At 58.3% G+C, this 20,977-nt stretch overlaps 1 protein-coding gene and 2 pseudogenes across 1 annotated transcript; 2 read left to right on the forward strand and 1 right to left on the reverse strand.

Annotated features, from left to right (window-relative positions):
• LOC131570213 (uncharacterized) overlaps positions 1-20,977 on the reverse strand; it is a 1,483,036-nt pseudogene that overhangs the window by 1,357,614 nt on the left and 104,445 nt on the right.
• LOC131570235 (zinc finger protein 271-like) overlaps positions 1-20,977 on the forward strand; it is a 558,758-nt pseudogene that overhangs the window by 479,308 nt on the left and 58,473 nt on the right.
• LOC131570280 (uncharacterized) lies at positions 11,033-12,516 on the forward strand. Its single transcript, XM_058822644.1, has 2 exons — positions 11,033-11,174; positions 11,458-12,516. Exons 1-2 carry the CDS (start codon positions 11,160-11,162, stop codon positions 12,112-12,114), a joined length of 672 nt encoding a protein of 223 aa, XP_058678627.1. The 5' UTR covers positions 11,033-11,159; the 3' UTR covers positions 12,115-12,516.

Below are 20,977 nucleotides of genomic sequence, written 5' to 3' on the forward strand. Positions count from 1 at the left end.
CACAGTAATGTAATCAAAAACATTCCTCAAAATATAGAAAACTAACCTATGCTGGAGCACAAAAATGGACCCCCTTGTTTGGAGACTCCCATTGGTGGGACAGCTTGCTCACCTGGAATGGTAAATGGTGGAAGAAATTGGTCTTCTTTGTGGTGCATGCACTAGCAAGTGTAATATTACTACTGTGTGTAATTCCATGTCTAGTCCGGACAGTGACCGGCATTGTCCACAGCAGCATCCTGCTGCAAGGGAACGTGGAAAGGAAAAATGGTGAAAAAGTCACGTTAACAAAAGAACAGGGTGATCAGAATGCCAGAGATGTGCTTGAACAATACGAGAAACTGAGAAAAGTAGAAGTTGAACTCTAAAAATTTGATGCAGGCTGGAAGCCTGATCAAATATTTAGAGGGGGAATTGTCAAAAATAGGTTAGAAAGTGTTGTAAATAGTTGATAGATAGTTAAGCATGTACTGTTAGTTTGGCTAATATATAGTAAAAGTTATATTTCTTACAACTACTCTTTTTTATTTATATAAATATACATTTATATATGTATATATAAATATCAACATAAAACATTTGTATTTTTATAAAAATATATTAAATATAGAATATATAAAACATCTATTGTATATTATATATTATTATGTTTATTTTTATATCTATATAAAATATAGATTATATATTAAATATATAGAATATATATACATATAAAATATATATCTATTTATATAAATATATATTTATAACTACTCATTTTATATTTATACTCAGCGTACCATAACAAACCTCAGTAAAGTGCACCACCCCCCAAGCAAAACCAGCCAGCCTGGACACAGCTGTCATGGGCCAATCACCTTAAACCTTCAAGCAAGTGAAGGATGCAAAAAGAAACCAATCCAAAGGGACAAAAAGCAGGACAGAAAGGGGGTTCTGACCCACTGAATCTGTGCTGCTCCCTCTGGGACATCGGGAACATCGCTGCTGAGCAGCCCCAGCGCCGGCGCTGCCGCATCCTCGACGGGAACGCTCCTGCTCGGCCCCCAGGCCCCTTTGCTTTGGGCCTTTCTTTTTCTTATAATAAATGCTGAAATCACTTTAGCACCGGGAGCCCGCTCTCGTTTTTAACAACACAAAATTCAGGATTCCCGAGACACACAAAGGTCAGGATTCCCGGGGCACACGAAGTTCAGGATTCCCAGGGCACACGAGCAGACGGTGATCGGTCCCTCAGGGCTGAGCTCCAGCGATGCCACTGAATTCTCTCCGCAGTGACAGCCTGGCCACCCTCCTCCGATGCCAAAGAGCGACAGAAAGAGGCTGCCCCCAACCCCTGCCCCCCATTCTCCCGGTATCTCTGCTCCCTCCTCCCAGAGAAACTCCCAAAAACCAGAGGAGTTCCCCCTCCCCGCCTTCTCAAGCACTCAGCCATTAGCGCCTCTCAGCAACTCCATGGGAAAAAATTCCACAAATAACAAGGAAAGAACAGAGAAAACCCAACCCCAACAAGGGCTGGTCGTGGCTGCCGTTTTTGGGGGTTCCAGAGACACCCGGGGCGGGGTCAGTGCTCAGCAGAGGGGGGGCCCCCCAGATCGCAGCCGGGTGTGAGAAACAAAGTTGTCTCCTTGAAAATTGTAAAAGTTTGATAAGGGCTATAAAAGGATTGTAGCTGTTGGCCAAGGAACTCCTCCGAAACTTAACCCACTGTTTTCCAGATCCGGTTCCACTGCAGGGGTACAAACACATTCCTGAGTTACAACATTATTCAAACATCCCCGGGAGGTTTGGATGTTCCAGGAGCTCATGTTTGGTTTTAACCTCTGACTTGTCTGCAGGGCATTCTGTAGATTAGATTAATATTATTTATTTCTTCTTCTGGTTCCATCCTGTTGTTGCACACTCCCTGATAAATTCATAAATTCTTCTCAGGTTTGTGTCACTGTTATTGCCTGGAGAGGCTGATCCACAGGTGTGAGGAACAAGGGAATTGTTTTACTCCTGAGTCAGTTATGCAAAAGCATTTTAATATTGCATAGTTTCTATTTTAATACTTATTATTTATCTATTTAATATTTGTCTATTTCGAATGTTTTAAGGCCTAGGCTATAATATCAAATGGCATTAAATAGGCTATATGGTGCACACATAAATTGATAGATTATATTGCTCCAAAAAGCAGCTACAAGGAATTATTAATAATCAATATCAATATCAAGTACCATAGCAAAATACTTGTGTTCAATAACATTGTGCAGAAGCCAATGCAGAATTGCAGAAGGCAATTATTAAATTGTCATTTATAACCTGGCTCTGCTGCAGGCACAGTGCTGGAAGCTGCTGAGGCGACTCATTCAGCTCTGTCCCTGAGTGTCTACATGTCCCTGAGTGTCCCCAGAGTGTCCCTGAGTGTCGCCAGTGATGTCACCCCAGGAATTCCCATCAGGATTTGGGACAATTTCAATGAAAATTCCCAGAAAATTCCCCAAATTTGCCTCAAATCCCATATGGGGAGTGGAGAAGAGACAAGTGACAGTAGCAATGACCCCAGAGATGTCATCACCCTGATGACGTCACAGCAGTGACATCACTGTCTCTGCAGCAGTCTTGAGATGTCCTTGACGGCTTTGTGGCACTGCTCGGCCACCTGGGCCAGCATAGGGATTCAAGAGGATGTTGTCAATGGCCTCAAGTATCCCCAGCAGGTGATCCTTGGCCAGGCAGGCACTGGCATCCCACAGGTGCTCAAACTTGGCCACTTTGGCCACCAAGGCCACGGGGACATTGGGGGACGCCTGCTCTGTCCCCTCCAGATAAGGCTTGATGGCCCTGAACTGCCGCTGCAGCTCCTGGAAGAACGAACTGACGCTGCCACACTCTTCTATCAAGCGCTCCAGCAGCCCCAGTCCCTCCTCTGCCCAATTTCCCCTCCTGGTGGCCGCCCTTATCAAGCTGGCGGGCACCACGGCCTCTCCCATGGCCTCGTTGGTGGCTGCAGCCCCCTGGGCCTTGTGCACAGCTCCTGCCCAGGCCCCCTCATCCATGCCCAGGGCCACTGGCAGCAACCGGACTATGGCCTGCAGGTCTTCCAAATCCATATCCCAATCCTGGCGGGTTGCCTTGTTCTGCAGGTCGGTGGCCCGGGCGATGGCCATGGTGAAGCCCGTGTGCGTGCAGGCTCCATAGAGCTCAGCAAACTCCATGGCCAGCCAGTCCCATCTCTCCCTGAGCGTGGCCACCAACTCCTGCCAGGCCTTGGCCGCGGCTCTCACATCGGCCCAGTTGGTCCCAGGGGTGGCCCAGAGGGCGGCCAGGGCCTGGCCCAGGGAGGGGACACCACGGTGGCCCATGGAGACGACATCACCGTGGTCCAGGGTCTCACGGAGGCTCTGGGTGAATCTCCTCAGGGCCGCGGGCAGGAACTTTGGGGACACGCGCTGCCGCACGTCCCTGTGTGACCCGGTCACGGTGGCCGCCACCTTGCCCAGGGTGGCCACCACGGACACCAGCAGCTCCAGCAGCTGGGAAGGGGACAGGAAGGGCGGTGTCAGGGATCTGGTGGCACTTGTGGCCTCCTGTGGTGGCCCCTTTGCCCTCCCGGGGTCCCTTTGTCCCCTCCCTGGAGGGCTCTGCTGTTCCCTCTGTCCCTTTGTAGCACCCTTGTCCCCTCTGCCACCCCCTGCCACCCCCCGCTGTCACCTCTGCCAGCCCTCTGTCACCGTCAGTCCCTTCTACTCCTCTGTCACCTCCCCTCTTCCTGCCACGCCCTCCTGTCCCCTCTGTCACCCCTGTGTGCCCCCTGTCCCCTCCCCCTGCCTCCCCCACTGGGATTGTCAGAACTCATGGGTCTCCACGGCTGCTGGAGACACTCCAGGGACACTCTGGGGACACTCTGGGAGGTGAACACACCAGGGTGACAGTTGGGGACACACGGGAACGTGGCACGGCTGGATGGAGGTAGTAGGAAGAGGTGACAATGATGTCACTGTCCCCCCTGCCCTTCCCCCACCTGTGGAGCCAGGGCAGGGTCCTCAATGTCCCCCCAGTGTTCCCAATGGGACCCCAATGTCCCCCGAGTGTCCCCACATGGCCCTGGTGTTGCCCTGAGGTCCCCCACAAGGCCCAAGTGTCCCACAATGTCCATCTGGGGACATTGGGGATACACTGGGGTCCTATTGGGGACCTTGGGGACACCCCTGTGCCCTTCTCTTGGCGACATCGGGGCCGCCCTGATTCCCCCCGTCCCGGGTCACCACGATGTCCCAGATGTCCTGGCAGTGTCCCCAACAGGACCCTGGTGTGTCCCAAGTGTCCCCAACAGGACATCAGAGGACACTTGGGCCTTTTTGGGGACCCTGAGGGGACATCGAGGTCCCGTCGAGGAAATCGGGGGGGACATTGGGGACCCCGCCCTGGCCGGGGGCAGTGACTTTAGCTCTTCCTGCTTCCCCTCTCCGGCTGCGCTGCCTTCCCGCGCGGCCCAACTGTCACCTGGTTGTGTTCGCCCCCCACCAGTGTCCTCAGAGTGTCCCTGGAGTGTCCCCGGAGTGTCCCCAGCAGCCATGGAGCCCCAAGAGGTGCAACAGTCCCGGTGCGGTGGGGGGGAGGGGGGGAGGGGTGGGGTGGCAGAGGGGACAGGGAGGTGACAAAGGGACAGAGGGGCAGCAGAGCCCTCAGGGAGGGGCAAAGGGGACCCTAGGAGGGCACAGGGGCCACTGCAGGCGGCCACAAATGCCACCAGGTCACTGACACCTCCCCTGTCCTCTTTCCAGGTGCTGGAGGCGCTGGTGGCCGTGGTGGCCACCCTGGGCGAGGTGGTGGCCGCCGTGACTGGGCCACAGAGGGACGAGCAGCAGCGCGTGTCCCCAGAGTTCCTGCACACAGCCCTGACGCACTTCACCTGGAGCCTCCGTGAGACCCTGGACCACAGTGATGTCACCTCTCTGGGCCACCCTGGTGTCCCCTCCCTGGGCCAGGCCCTGACCGCCTTTGGGGCCACCCCGGGGGCCACCTGGGCTGATGTCAGAGCGGTGGACAGAGCCTGGCAGGAGTTGGAGGAGGCACTTGAGAATAGCTGGGGCCACCTGTACTGGGAGGCCATCAAGCTCCATGATGCCTGCGAGGATGCAGCCAACGCCCAGGCCGGGGACCCACAGGACGAGGCCACCCACAGGGGGACAGCTGGGGACAACCTGGCGGCCACTGCCCAGCAGCTCATGGTGGCCCTGGACAGGCAGGAGGAGGCCTTGGCAGGGTCTGAGCATGATGCCCAGGTGGCAATGGCCACCAATGAGGCCATGGGAGAGGCTGTGGTGGCCTCCAGGTGGGCGAGGGCGGCCATCAGGAGGAGACATTGGGCAGAAATGGCCCTGGAGCCGCTGCAGCGCTTGGCGGCCATGTGCAACAAAGCCGGCGACTTTATCACTTACATAAGTTTGCAGTTCATGAAGATCATGGATGCCCTAGAGGGGACAAATGAGGCAGCCCCCAATGTCCCTGTGGCTTTGGTGGCCAAGGCCAAGCGGCTCTGGGATGCCAGCACCCGCCTGTTCATGCGTCACCTACTGGGGATACTTGGGCACATCCACGACCTCCTCTTGAGTCCCTATGATGGCCGTGGTGGCCCCAATGGCCCCAGCAGCCGTGCGGTGGCCGAGCGGTGCCAAAAAGCCATCGAGGACATCCCAAATCTGCTGCAGGGACAGTGACGTCACAGCTGTGACCTCATCAGGGCGGTGACATCACTGGGGACATCGCTGCTGTCACCTGTCCCCTCTCCCCTCCCCACATGGGATTTAAGACAAATCCGAGGAATTTTCTGGGAATTTTCATTGATACTGTCCCAAATCCTAGTGGGAATTCCTGGGGTGACATCACTGGGGACACTCAGGGACACTCAGGGACAGGGGACAGGTGAATGAGACCCCTCAGCAGCTTCCAGCTTTCCTCCGTGCCTTCAGCACAGCCGGGTCATAAATGGCAATTTAATAATTGGCTGCTGCAATTCTGCATTGGCAGCTGTAAGTCTGCATTGGCTTTTGCAAAAAAAATACTTTCACAAGTCTTTTGCTCTGGTACTTGATTATTGATTATTGGTAATTCCTTGTGGCTGCTCTTTGGTACAAAATAATCTATTTGCTCATGTGTGCACCGTGCACTCAATTTAATGGCAGTGTGATGGTCCCCTGGGGCTCGGTCCTGTCTCCCACTCCGTTATCAGCCGGGATCCCCCCGTTATCACCAGGGCCCCTCCCGCCAATTTACCAGAGCACCCCCACGCAGCGGAATCCCCCCATTCACTGCCTCCCTCCCCTTTACCGACCCCCCCAAAGCGCTGGGACCCCCCCGGTCCATGACCCATCCCCCAGAGTGCTAGGACCCCCAACTCACCGCCCTTCCCTCACTCAGGGGACCCCCCCCTACCCCCGACTCCCCAATCCATGGGTTCCCCCACACTCATCAGGATCCCCCTGGCAACCCCTGGGCCCCCCCACATTGATTGAACCCCCCCAAAACGCGCCCAGCCCCTCCCCGGTCCCCCCGAGCCGCGTTGGCTGCACCCCCCGGGGCCGCCGCTGAGCGGAACCTGTCAATCAACGCCGATCGGTCTTGTAGCCACGCCCACAGAGGGGCGGGCCCGCGTTATTCGGCCAATGGGGAGCGGCGGAGCAGGGGAGGCGGGGATTGGGGGGGAGGAGGGGAGGGGGAGCAACAGCCAATGGGGAGCGGAGGGGGCGCGGCCTGAGGTTCGGGAAGGGGCGGGCAATGAATGGGGCGTGGAGAGAGGCGGGGCCTGGAAGGAAACGAAACTGGGCGGGGCCTGTGCGGGCATTAATGGGGCGTGGGAAAGGGGCGGGGCCATCAATGGGAGGGTGGGAAGGGCAGTAAAAGGGACCCCTTGGGGACATCGGGGGCGAGGGCCTCAGGGTTCCCAAGTGATCCCAAATCCTGCTGGATCCCAAGGAATGATACCAAATGCTCTCAAATCCCAAATCCTGGATCCCAAAAACTCCCAGATCCTAAATGCTGCTGGATACACAAAACCAATCCAAACAATCCCAAACCCCAGATGCCAAATCCTGCTGGATCCCAAGGAATGAGCCCAAATGATCTCAAATTCTGGATCCCAAGCAATTCCAAAATTACACCAAATCCAGGATCCCAAGAAGTGTTAAATTCCAGATCCTAAATCCTGCTGGATCCCAAGGAATAGTCCCAAATGATCTCAAATCCTGGATCCCAAACAATCCCAAAGCCCAGATCTCAAATCCTACTGGACACTCAAAACCAATTCTAAATGCTCTCAAATCCCAAACCCTGGATCCCAAAAATCCCAGATCCCAAATTCTGCCAGATACCCCAAATCCTGATCCTAAAAGATCTCCAGTCCTGGGTCCTCAAACAATCCCAAATCCCAGACCCCAAATCCTGCTGGATCTTCATAAACAATCCCCAAAACCAATTCCAAATCTGGGTTCTGGCAGGGAAATCAGAGCTCTGTGTGGGGTAAATGGGCCCTGAGGGGGTCAATGGGGTCCTGGAAGGATAAATGGGATCGTGAGGGGGAAATGGTTCATGAGGGATAAATGAATGCCCTGAGGGGTAAGTGGGGTCCTGAAAGGATGAATGGGGGTAAATCAGGGTCCTGTCCGGGGAAATCAGGGCCCTGAGGGGTCACTGGGGTCCTGGCAGGGAAATGGAGCCCTGATGGATGGATCCAGGCCCCGAGGGGTTAAAGCCAGCCCCAAAAGGTTCCCTGAGGTCCTGGCAGGCCCAGTTCTGCCCCTCGGGGGAGGATCAGGGCGTGGGGCCCTCCCTCCCCCGAGCCTCGACGCCCTCTGCCCTCAGAGCTCCGGCAGCAGCCTCTAGATGGAGACTGGGATGGAGCTCAAGGTGGGAACCCCAAAACCCTGGGGTCGCTCCGAGCAGGTACCTGAGGCGATTTGGGGGGATTTGGGAGGGATTTGGGGGGATTTGGGGAAGTTTGGGGATCCCCAGGGCCATGGGTGCGGCTGGGAGGGAAAAGGGAAGTGGAAAGTTCCGGAGTCTGGGGAGTTCTGAGGGCCTGGGGACGGGGAAAAGGGGGATGGGACCTCCCAAATTCCTGGGGGATTCAAGTGGAACTCCCCATAATCTCACCTGGGTACCTGGGAACCCCAAAACATCCCTGGAGCCTCACCTGGGACACCTGGGAAACCCCAAATCCTTGGGAATTCTCACCTGGGCCCCTCCAAATCTCACCTGGGAGTCCCTTGAGACCCTCACCTGGCCACCTGGGACTCCCCCAAATCCTCACCTGGGCATCTGCGAAACCCCAAATCTTTGAGAATTCTCAACTGGGGAGCCACAAATCCCTGGGGAACCTCATCTGGGAGCCCCTAAATCCCACTTGGGACCCCCCAAACTCCCCCTAGAATCCCCCCAACCCCTCCTCTACCCCCCTAACCCCCCTTTCCTGTCCCCAGGTGTCCCCCCCTGCCCTCCCTCCCGAGGTGGCCCCAGCAGAGGCCGCACGGCACTGGGCCCTGGAGGCCCTGGTGGCCCTGGCCGAGGCCTTGGGGACACCAGACAGTGTCCCCACAGCACTGGCTGAGGCCGAGGCTGCGCTGAGCCAGGCCCGGGTGGCCTGGGAGGAGCTGGAGAGGGCCCGGGAGGCTGCGGTGGCCCCGGCGGTGGCCCTGGGGACCCTGGGGGATGAGGACGAGCAGCGGCTGCGGCAGATCGGCGCCATGGCCGAGGCGGCAGCGGCGACACTGGAACGCGAGGAGGGACGGGCACGGCGGTGCCAGCGCTGGCTGCGAGCTGGGCACGGGCTGACCATGGGGCTGATGGTGCTGTGTGGGATCGTGTGTGAGTAAAAACCAGTACGGACCAGTATGGACCAGTATGGACCAGTAAGCACCAGTATAAAGCAGTATGGACCAGTATGGACCAGTATGAATATCTACAGACCAGTAGAGAACTTCCCCCATCCTGACCAGTATAAACCAGTACAGACCAGTATAGAGTAGTATGGACCAGTGTGGAATGGTATGGACTAATATGGGGCAGTATGGACCAGTACAGACCAGTATAAACTAGTTCAAACCAGTATAAACCAGTTCAGACCAGTATACATCTTGAGAGCACACTGTGGCAGCACTGTATGCTGTGGGTCTGTGCTGCCACAGTGGGAGACAGTTCAGACCAGTTCAGACCAGTATAGACCAGTATTAATATCTACAGACCAGTAGAACTTCCCCTTGCCTGAACCAGTGTATATCAGTTCAGACCAGTATAGACCAGTATGGACCAGTATAAACCGGTTCAGACCAGTATGCACCTTCATAGTACACTGTGGCAGTATTGCGTACTGTGAGTCTGTACTGCCTCAGTGGGAGGCACTACAGACCAGTTCAGACCAGTTCGGACCAGTATAGATCAGTATGAATATCTACAGACCAGCAGAGAACTCCTCCTGCCCTGACCAGTATAAACCAGTATAGACCAGTACAGACCAGTATAAGGCACTATGGAGCAGTAAGGATCAGCATGAACCAGTATAGAGCAGGGGGGACCAGTTCAGACCAGTTTGGACCAGTATGAATATCTACAGAGCAACAGAGACTTTCCCCTGCCCTGACCAGTCTAGACCAGTCTAGACCAGTATGGAACAGCATGGGGCAGCAGGGGATGCAGGGAACCAGTACAGACCAGTACAGACCAGCATGGAGCCCTACAAACCAGTAGAAACCTTCCCCTGTCCCGGGATGGGAGACTGGGATTGAACTGGTGACACTGGGGTGGTGACACTGGCACAGTGACAATGGGGTGGGGACACTGAGCTGCAACTGGGAGCACTGGGCCGGTGGCACTGGGACAGGACTGGGGACCCTGGGCTGAAACTGGGTGGGTGACACCAGGGTAGTGGCACTTGGGTGGTGACAGTGGGACAGAACTGGTGGCACTGGGCTGGAACAGGTGACAGTGGGAGAGGACTGGGGACACTGGGACGGGGTGGGGAACACTGGGATTGAACTGGTGACACTAGGCTGGTGCTATATGCGATACTGGTGACATAGGTAGGGGGACAATGGGGCGGTGGCACTGGGCTGGCACTGGGAGCATTGGGCTGGTGGCACTGGGACAGGGCTGGGGACACTTGGCTGGAACTGGGTTGGTGACACTGGGCTGGTGGCACTGCTGTGTCCCTGATGCCACCTGTGTGGTGTCCCCGCAGTGTCCCTGGACTCAGCCCGCACCGCCCTGGGGGTGGCCGAGGACGGTCACCTGCTGCTGGCCCTGACCGTGGTGGCCGTGTCCTGCGAGGTGGCCTGGCGGGGCTTGGAGTCATCGCGGCGTCACCTGGCCACTGCTGCGGGCCACCAGCAGGACATGGCCCTGCGCCTGCGGGATCGCGCCCGGCGGGTGGCAGCCACCAGGGCCAGCGCTGAGGCTGCCGCGGCCACCAACGAGGTCACCGCAGATGTGCTGGGGCAGCTGGAGGAGGTGACGCGGGCGCTGAAGAAGTTGGTGGCCGCTGTCACCCGGGACAGGGAGGTGACACCGTGGGGGACACGGGGACAGGGCTTCCCCAGCGCTGCCCAGGTGCTCGGGGACATCGTGGAGGACTTGGCGACCTCGGGAAAGGAGCACGAGGAGGTGGCACGGAGGCTGGAGGTGGCCCAGCGGGCACTGGCGGGGCAAGGGTAGGGACAGGGTGGGGACACAGGGGTGGCACTGTCACCGCCGGGGCACGGGGACACTCCGAGGGACATTGGAGACCTTGGTGCCACCCCCGTGTCCTTCCCTTGGGGACACCGGGGCCACCCTGACGTCCCCTGTCCCGTTTTGGGTCACCACGATGTCCCTAAAGTGTCCCCAACAGGACCCGGTGTGTCCCCAGTGTCTCCAACGGGACATGAAGGGACATTGGGCTCCTGTTGGGGACATTGGGACCCGTTGGGGACATGGGGGGGGGGAATTTGGGGACCCCGCCCTGGCCCCGCGGGCGGTGGGGGGGCGGAGGGGGCGGTGACGTCACCCTGCCCTGCCCCCATCCGGCCGTGCCCGTTCCGCGTGTGCTCCGAGTGTCCCCGGGCGTGTCCCCCCTATCCCGGCCAGCGGCTCCTGGAGTGTCCCCGAAGTGTCCCCAAAGAGTCCCCGGAGTGTCCCCAGCGGCCATGGAGCCCCGCGAGGTGCGACAATCCCGGCGCGGGGCGGGGGGGGGGCGGACGTGAGGAAACGGAGGGGACACAGGGAGGGACAGGAGGGGACAGGGGCGTGGCAGGAAGGGGGGAGGTGACAGAGGGCTGGAGGGGACCGACGGTGGCAGAGGGGACGAGGGGGTGACACAGGGACAGAGGAGACAGCAGAGCCCTCCAGGGAGGGGACAAACGGGACACTGGGAGGGCACAGGGGCCACCTCGGGAGGGCACAAGTGCCACGAGGTCCCTGCCACCTCCCCTTTCCCCTCCACAGCTGCTGGAGGCGCTGGTGGCCGTGGTGGCCACGCTTGGTGAGCTGGCAGTCACTGTGGCCGGGCCATACGGGGACGTGCTGCTGGCCGTGTCCCCAAGGTCCCTGCAGGTGGCCCTGGGGACCTTCATCAGTCACCTCCAGGACACTCTGGACCACCAAGGTGTCACCTCCCTGGGCCAGGCCCTGGCTGCCTTTAGGGCCAACCTGGGGGCCACCTGGGCCCATGTGACAGCCGCAGCCAGTGCCTGGCGGGACGCGGTGGCCACGATCGAGGACAGCTGGGCCCGGCTGGCCCGAGAGGCCACCGAGCTCCGTGACGCCTGCAGGGACGCGGCCACCAGGGAGGCCACCACCGCGGCCACCGCCAACACCCAGGCCAGGGACCTGCAGGACAAGGCCACCCACTGGGGGACAGCTCTGCACAACCTGGTGGCCGAGGCCAGGCAGCTGCCGCTGGCCCTGGACAAGGAGAAGATGGCCTCGGAGGAGGCAGCGCACGAGGCCCGGCTGGCGGCTGCCAGCAAAGAGATGGAGGCAGCCTCCAAGGCCATGGAAGATGCCATGGTGGCCAGAAGCGAGGGGGGGGGCGGCCACCAGGAGGGGACAGCGGGCAGAGGTGGCCCTGGGGCTGCTGGAGCGCTTGGTGGCTGCGTGTGACGAAGCCACCGCGTTCCCCCGGGAGCTGCAGTGTTGGCTCAGGGACATCGAGGCTGCCCTGAAGGGGACAAATGAGGCGTCCCCTGATGTCCCCGAGGGCTTGGTGGCCAAGGTGGCCAAGGCCGAGCGGCTGTGGGAGGCCAGCAGCCGCCTGGCCACACGTCACCTCCTGAGGACACTTGGGGACATCCGCAGGCTCCCTGGTGGCCCCGGTGCCCACGCGGTGGCCGAGAGGTGCCAAAGAGCCATTGAGGACATCCCGAGGCTGCTAGAAGGACAGTGATGTCACCACTGTGATGTCATCGGGGTGGTGACACCATTGGGGACATCGCTGCTGTCACCTGTCCCCTGCCACTGTCCCAGCACAGGATTTGAAATAAATCTGCGGAATTTTCATTAAAATTGTCCCAAATACTGATGGGAATTCCTGGGGTGACGTCACTGGGGATATTTGGGGACAGGAACCAACCCAGCAAGCCCTGGTCACTCATGGGTGCTGTTTCCACGGTTATGGGGACAGATGGGGTCCTGGAAGGGAAAATGGGGTTTTGAGGGGGTGAACTGGGTCCTGGCAGGGGAATGAGCATCCTGAGGGAGGAAATGGGATCCCACATAGATCATTTAGGGTCCTGAAGGGGTAAATTGGGATCCTGGCAGGTTAAATGGGGGTCCTGGCAGGTTAGATGAGGGTCCTGAATTCCATCTGTAGGACCCCAATGAACGCTTCAGAACCCTCATTTACCCTTCCAGGACCCCATTTACCCCCCCAGGACCTTCATTTCCCCTGCCAGGACTCTGAGCCCCCCACTCTCAAGGCCACATTTCCCCTTCCAGGACCCCAATCACCTTCTGGGACCTCATTCACCCCACCCCAGACAGGCGGTATCCCCTAGGCCCCGGCCCAAGCTCTGATTGGTCAGCCTGAAGAAAGGGGCGTGGCCAAGCCGGTGGCGAGGTCTGAGACTCGAAACTGAAATGGATTGGGGGGGGGGGGGGGGAAAGAGGGGAGGTATACTCCAAAAATGGGATGGACACCCCCCACCAAAATCCGGGGAATTCCACGGGAATCCCCAAAAAAATGGGACCAGGACCCCAAAATCCCGGGAATTCCCTGGAAACCCCTAAAATACTGGGAATTCCATGGAAATCCACAAAAACAGGACCCAAGACCCCCCAGATGCCCCAAACTGGGATAAAACGTTGATTTTTCCAAGGAATTCTCAGTTTTTAATGCCCCAAATTGGCATTAAAAGTTTATTTTCCTGAAAGTTCCTGTATTTTAATGCTTCAGATTGGGAATAAACATTGATTTTCCAGCAAATTCCCAGTTTTCCAGGAACTTTCTGTAAAGTCAACTTTTATTCCCAATTGGAGGCATTACAGAAAAGGGCCTCAGAGGGGGGGTGTTGGGGGTCCTGAGGAGGATTTGAGGGGTCCTGGGGAGGATTTGAGGGGTCCCAAGAGGGTTTGGGGGTTCTGGCAATTCCTGGAGAGGATCTGGGAGGACCTGGAGGGCCTTGAGGGGTCCTGGGTGGGGTTTGGGGGCTCCCGAGAGGTCCTGGAAGGCTCTAGGAGGGGTTTTGGAAAATCCTGGGGATGATTTGGGGGTCCTGGAGGGCTCTAGCTGGGGTTTGCTGGTGGCCAGCGTGCTGCAGATGGGGCACGTGGTGGAGCCATGCTGACAGATCCTGCAGGAGCTGAAGGGGGATGGGGTCAGCAGGATCGTGGTGGGGCATTGTCATCATCACGGAGTGTTCATGGTCATGATGGGTCATCATCATTGTCATCAGCACTGTCACAGAACATTCATGGTCATGATGGGACCATGTAAAGGAACAACCGTGGTCATCATCATTGATGGGTCATCATCATTGTGGAACATCTGTGATGGTCGTGAGTCCATCCGTGGCCTTGATGGGTCTTCACTGTCATTGTCGTCATCAAAGGTTATCCATGACCATGACGGGTCCATCCCTGATCTTCAAGAGCCATCCATGGTCTGGATGGGTCTTTGCCTTTCTCATCATCATCATCATGGACTGTCTGTGGTCGTGAAGGGTCTTCATCGTCATCGCCAAGGACCATTCGTCTTCCTGAAGGGTCATTAACCTTATGGAATGTCCATGATGGAGATGAGTCCATCCGTGGTCTTGATGGGTCTTCGCCTTTATCATCATCATCATCACAAGACAACCACGGTCATGAAGGGATTCCATTGTCATCAGGGGCAGTCCATGGTAGTGAAGAGTCTCCATTGTCATTGTCACACACCACCCACGCTCCCAGTGGGTCATTGCGTGCCAACCATGGTGGAGAAAGATCTTCCTCCTCCTCTTCCTCCTCCTGGACCCTCTGTTGTGGCCCTTTGGCTCAACCGCAGAGAAGGACCCTTGTCATCATCATTGTCCTCATGGGGTTCCCACGGCAGTGAGGGGACAATCCATGGTGACATTAGGACTATCCATGGTGGGGACAGGACAATCCATGGTGACAATGTGACAATCCATGGTGACATCAGGACCATCTGTGGTGACATCAAGACCATCCATGGTGACATTAGCACCATCCATGTTGGGGACAGGACAATCCATGATGACATCAGGACCATCCATGGTGACATCGAGACTATCCATGGTGACATTAGGACTATCCATGGTGACATTAGGACTATCCAAGGTGGGGACAGAACAATCCATGGTAACAATGACTCTTCCTTCTCCTCCTCCTCCTCCTTCTCCTCCTCCTGGGCCACCCACGCCACCACCATGGAGCTCCTCCAGCTCCGCATGGCCACCGCGACATCCCCGTCTCTGCCATCCCAGGAGATCAAGATCCGCATGGAGGATGGTGATGATGACAATGATGACAGCAATGACAACTATGACAATGACAAAGGCCCGGTGTGGATCATGCCAGACAACACCGCCGCCACTCTGGCCATGCTGCTGGACCTGCCCGCCATCTTCTACGTCAAACCCAAGCCAGCCACCACCACAGTGACCACACTGGGACATCCCCCTGCTGACCAACCCGCCGCTGCCCAGCTGGACACTGGTGGACCTGCACGGCCACGAGCTCCTGTGCCGCAGTGGCCTCATGGCCCACGCGCCGGTGAGGCCGGGCACCGCCGGGACCACAGGAAGCGCTCGGTGGCAACGGCCCAAGGGCGAGCGGCGCGCCCGGCTGAGCCTGGGCTATGGCCGTTCACCCTGAGGCCGCCGACCCTCGGGCTGTGGCCATTCCCCTGCGGCCATTCCTGCTGACCCTCAGGCCGCAGCCCTTCTCCTGTGGCCATTCCTGCTGACCCTCAGGCTGTGGCCATTCCCCTGCGGCCATTCCTGCTGACCCTCAGGCTGTGGCTGTTCCCCTGTGGCCATTCCTGCTGACCCTCAGGCTGTGGCCGTTCCCCTGTGGCCATTCCTGCTGACCCTCAGGCTGTGGCTGTTCCCCTGCGCCATTCCTGCTGACCCTCGGGCTGTGGCCATTCCCCTGCAGCCATTCTGGCTGACACTCAGGCCGCAGCCATTCCCCTGTGGCCATTCCTGCTGACCCTCAGGCCGCAGCCATTCCCCTGCGGCCATTCCTGCTGACCCTCAGGCTGTGGCTGTTCCCCTGTGGCCATTCTGGCTGACCCTCAGGCCGCAGCCATTCCCTTGTGACCACTGTCCCCCGCGCTTGCAGCTCAGACACCACTGGGAGAGCACAGGAAACACACAGCAGGGCTGGAGTATGGCCAGTGACCGGTATGGACCAGTATGAAACAGTACAAACCAGTATAAACCAGCATAAATCACTATGGAGGAATATGCACCAGTACGAACCAGTACAAACCAGAAGCAGTGCTGGGTCTGTGAGTGATCACTGTGGCTCCCGGACCAGTTCAGGCACTGGTCCCAGCTCATCCCAGTTCCCAGTTTAGCCCCTGTACTGGTTTGGGATCACTTCTAGTTCAGTCTGTACTGGTTCAGGCCCAGTTCCCAGTTTATCCCAGTTCCCAGTTGAGTCTGTACTGGTTCAGGCCCCGTTCTGTGTTTAGCCCCGCCCCCTTCAAACCCAGCCAATCAGCGCTCTCAGTCCTGAGCACAGCAGCCAATGGCAGCACAGGATGGGCAGGACTTCTGTAACCAAGGGAGCTTCTGTTACCATGTCCCCCTTTGGGGACACTTTGGGCGGGGTTGGAGACACTGGGAGGGGTTGGGGACACCTTGGGTAAACTGGGGACATTCCTGGGACATGTGGGGACACCAGGAGGCCATTTGGGGGAGGTTGGGGACACCAAAGAAGCTCCTTGGGGACATCAGGGACTCTCTGGGGACCCTCTGGGATGGTTGTGGCAGCTCTGGGGACATCAGGGGCTGGGTGGGGACAAAGTGACACCAAGCCAGGGCTGGGGCAGAGCCATGATGTCATCACCATCATAGTGACATCATCAACATCACCATAGTGACATCATCACCTCCACAGTGACGTCATCTCTGTCCTGGAAGTGACATCACTCCCTGATGATGTCACCCATGTCCCCGATGACGTCACCGGTGTCCCCATGGGGGCGCTGGCACTGCTGGGTCCCCAGTGTCCCCGAGGATGGCGGCACCAAGGGCCTGGAGCTGCGTCACCAACGGGGCCAGGGACACTGCGGGGACACGTTGGGGACACTGGAGTGACACTGGGGACACATCTGGGGACACATTGAGGGGACACTAAAGAAGACATTGGGGATGTTGAAGGACATTTGGGGACACTCAGGGACACTTTGGCGACACGCAGGGACATTTGGGGACACATTTGGGAGCATTGAGAGGACGTTGAGAAGGACATTTGGGGACATTCAGGGACATTTTTAGGAACATCTGGGGACATTGGGGACACATTAAAGGGATATTTAGGGACACTGGGGTCACACTTGGGGACACACTGAGGGACATTTGGGAACACTCAGGGACACATTTGGGAACACACTGGGAGACATCTGGGGACATTTGGTGACACTGAGGGGACACTAGGGAGGGACATTGGGAACACATTTAGGGACACATTTGGGGACTCTGGGGCCACATTTGAGACACGTTTGGAGACATTGGGGACAGATTTGAGGACATTTGGGGACACATTGGGAACACACCTACCTGTGCCTGGGCGTGGCTGGGTCCTGTCCCCACCCTTGGTGGCCTGGGGGGGACATGGGGGTGACACCCTGGGGACAGAGCCACCCCTGGTGTCCCCTCGGTGCCACCCCCTCACCTTCTCCGATGTCACCTCCGGGGCCACCGTGCTGGGGACACAGAGGGGACAGAGCTGCTGTGTCACCCCGGGCTCAGCACTGTCCCCACGGCCATCCCCTGATGTCACCTGTGCCACCCCAGTGTTCCCAGGGTGACCCTAGTGTCACTCCCCACTGTCCCCAGGGCCACCCCTGATGGCCCCAGTGTCACCACTGTCCCCATCATCCCCAATGCCAGTCCCTCAGTGTCCCCAGGGTCACCCCCAAATGTCCCCAAGCTCATCTCAATGTCCCCACTGTCCCCAGTGCCACCCCTGGTGTCCCTCACTTGCTGTGCCTACTGTCCCCAGTGCCACTCCCAGTGTCCCCAGTGTCAGTCACCCACTGTCCCCAATGTCCCCAGTGTCCCCAAAGTAACCTGCCAATGTACCCAGTGTCACCCTGCTGTCCCCAGGGCCACCCCTAATGTCCCCAGGGCCATCTCAATGTCCCAAATGTCCCCAGGGTCACACCCCGATGTCCCAAATGTCGCCAGTGCCACCCCCAGTGTCCCCAGTGTCACTTACTTGCTGTCCCCTGCTGTCCCCTCCGGTTTCCGCCGCCACCAGAGCCGCCCCGAGGCCACCAGCGCTGGGCACAGAGGGGACACTGGGACAGGGACAGTGGGCACGGCCACCACAGTGTCCCCAGTGTCCTCACAGTGTCCCCACAGTCCCCAAGGTGTCACCAATCCCTCCTAAGGTGTCCCAAATGTCCCCAAAGTGTCCCCAAGGTGTTCCAGGAGCATCCCTACCCCTCCCAAAGTGTTCCCAACCCCCCCAAACCATTCCCAATGGCCCAAGGTGTCCCCAACAGGCCCAAAGTGTCCCCCCAATGTCCCCAAAATGTCCCAGACCCCCCTCAGGTGTTCCCAGGCATCCCAAATCATCCCCCAACACCTCCAAATTGTCCCCAAAGTGTCCCCACCACCCCAATGTCCCCAGGGTGTCCCCAAAATCCCCCAAAGTGTCCCCAGCCCTCCCCCAATGCCTCCAAGGTGTCCCCAAACCCCCCAACTGTCCCCAAACTGTGCCCAGAGTGTCCCCAGTCCTGACAAAGTGTCCCCAAGGTGTGCCCAGGTGTCCCCAAAGTGTCCCCAGTCCTCCCACAAAGCCTCCAAAGTATCCCTGCAGTGTCCCTGCAGTGTCCCTGCAGTGTCCCTGCAGTGTCCCCAGTGTCACTGACCCTGCAGTCGGCGCTGGGCCCGTCCCAGGCGCTCACTGAGGGTCCCCAGGGCCCCGACGGCCACGGTGACATCGGCCAGGGCCACGCCCAGTGTCCCCAACAGCCTGGGGACAGCAACGGGGACAGCCCAGTACAAACCAGTTCAAACCAGTTCAAACCAGTTCAAACCAGTAACCCCCAGTGTCTCCAAAATTCGGGGGACAGCCCAGTTCATCCCAATTCAAACTAAGAACCCCCAGTGTCCCCAACAGCCTGGGGACAGCGATGGGGACAGTCCAGTCCCCCCCAGTAACCCCCAGTTCCCCCAGTACCGGCTCAGGGCCTGGCCCAGTTTCCCCAGCTCCTCCTCGGCCGCCTCCGCCCGGAGCCGCTCCTGGGACAGGGCCTGGACACGGAACAGCCCCACGTTGTCCCCAAACTGGCCCCAGGTGGGGCTCCAAGGTGTCCCCAACCCCCCAGCTGTCCCCAAGGTGTCCCCTCACCTGCCCCAGGTGTGTCCCCAGGTGGGGCCAATGGCCCCAGGTGTCCCTCCCCTGTTCCAGGTGTGTCCCCAATGTCCGCAGGTGTGTCCCCAGGTGTGTCCCCAATGTCCACAGGTGTGTCCCCAGGTGTCCCTCCCCTGTCCCAGGTGTTTCCCCAATGTCCCAGGTGTGTCCCCAGGTGTGTCCCCAATGTCCCCAGGTGTCCCTCACCTGTCTCTCCTGCTCCCCCTGGCGCAGCCGCAGCTCCAACAGCGACACCTGGCGGGACCCGGTGGCCACTGCAGCACCCAGGGAGCGCACCTGGGACAGGGACACAGGTGTGACACAGGTGTGACACAGGTGTGACACAGGTGTGACATCCTTACAGCACCCAGGGAGCGCACCTGGGACAGGGACACAGGTGGGACACAGGTGTGACACAGGTGTGACATCCTTACAGCACCGAGGGAACGCACAGGTGAGGGGACAGGGGACACAGGTGTGACACAGGTGACATCCCTGAGGGACACAGGTGACCTGCCCAGGTAACTGCCAGACCCTCCCAGAAGGACACAGGTGTATCCAGGTGACCCCAAAGGGACACAGGTGACCCCAGAGGGTCCCCCCAGGTGTGGGGTTGGTCCCACCTGTAGGGTCTCACCTGTCCAGGGTCTCACCTGCCCCAGGTGTGGGGTGTCCCTGTGTCCCCTCACCTGTCCCAGGTGTGTCCCCTGTGTCCTCTCACCTGTCTCAGGTGTGCTCTCACCTGTCCCTGTGTCCCCTCACCGGTACCAGGTGTGCTCTCCCCTGTCCCCTCCCGTGTTCCCTCACCTGTCCCTGCAGCCGCAGCTCCTGGCCCCGTTGCAGGCTCACCTGCAGCAGCAGCTGGAAAACCTTCTGGCGCCAGCGGCCCAGCAGCACCTGGGAGAGAGAGCTCACCTGGGACCCCAAATACACCCAGGGCACCCCCAAACACACCTGAGAGACCCCAAAAACACACCTGGGGAGAAAGAGCTCACCTGAGACCCTAAATACACACCCGAGACCCCAAAAACACCTGAGAGACCCCAAACACACCTGGGGAACCCAGAAACTCACCTGGGGAACCCCAAATATACCTGAGAGACCCGAAACTCACCTGAGACCCCAAACACACCTCAGACCCAGAAAACTCACCTGGAACACCCCAAAACGCACTTGAGAGATCCCAAAAACACACCTGAGACCCCAAACTCACCTGAGATCCCAAATACATGTGAGAGACCTGAAACTCACCTGAGACACCCCAAACACACCTGAGAGATCCCATAAACTCACCTGAGACCCCCAAAACTCACCTGGGGCACTCCAAACTCACCTGAGACACCTCAAACTCACTTGGAGAACCCCAAAAACCCCACCTGAACCGCCTCCAATGTACTTGAGACACCCCAAACACACCTAGGGCACCTCAGGGTGTGTCCCTATCATCCCCTAGGTGTGTCCCCAACATCCCCAGGTGTGTCCCCAACGTCCCTCACATGTGCTCAGATGTCCCAGATGCACCCAGGAGCCTCCAGGTGTCCCCAGTGTCCATAGGTGTGGCCCAGGTGTGCCCCCAGGTGTGTCCCCAATGTCCCCAGGTGTGTCCCCAATGTCTCCAGGTGTGTTCAGGAGTGTCCCCAAGTGCCCCCAAATATCCCCATTGTCCCCCCAGGTGTCCCCGGTCCCTCCCGGGGTGGCTCCGGCCCCGAGAGAAATCCAGAACACCTGGGACAGGTGAGACTGAGAGTTACTGGGAAGCATTGGGAATTACTGGGAGTTATTTGGGGTAACTGGGAGTTACTGGGAGTCACTGGGAGTTACTGGGAGCACTGGGAGTACCGGGAGTTACTGGGAGTATTGGGAGCACTGGGTGTTACTGGGAGCACTGGGAGCTACTGGGAGAGACTCAGTTACTGGGAGCTACTGAGAGTAA

Source organism: Ammospiza caudacuta, chromosome 33 (genome assembly GCF_027887145.1).
Source record: "Ammospiza caudacuta isolate bAmmCau1 chromosome 33, bAmmCau1.pri, whole genome shotgun sequence".
NCBI lineage: Eukaryota > Metazoa > Chordata > Aves > Passeriformes > Passerellidae > Ammospiza > Ammospiza caudacuta.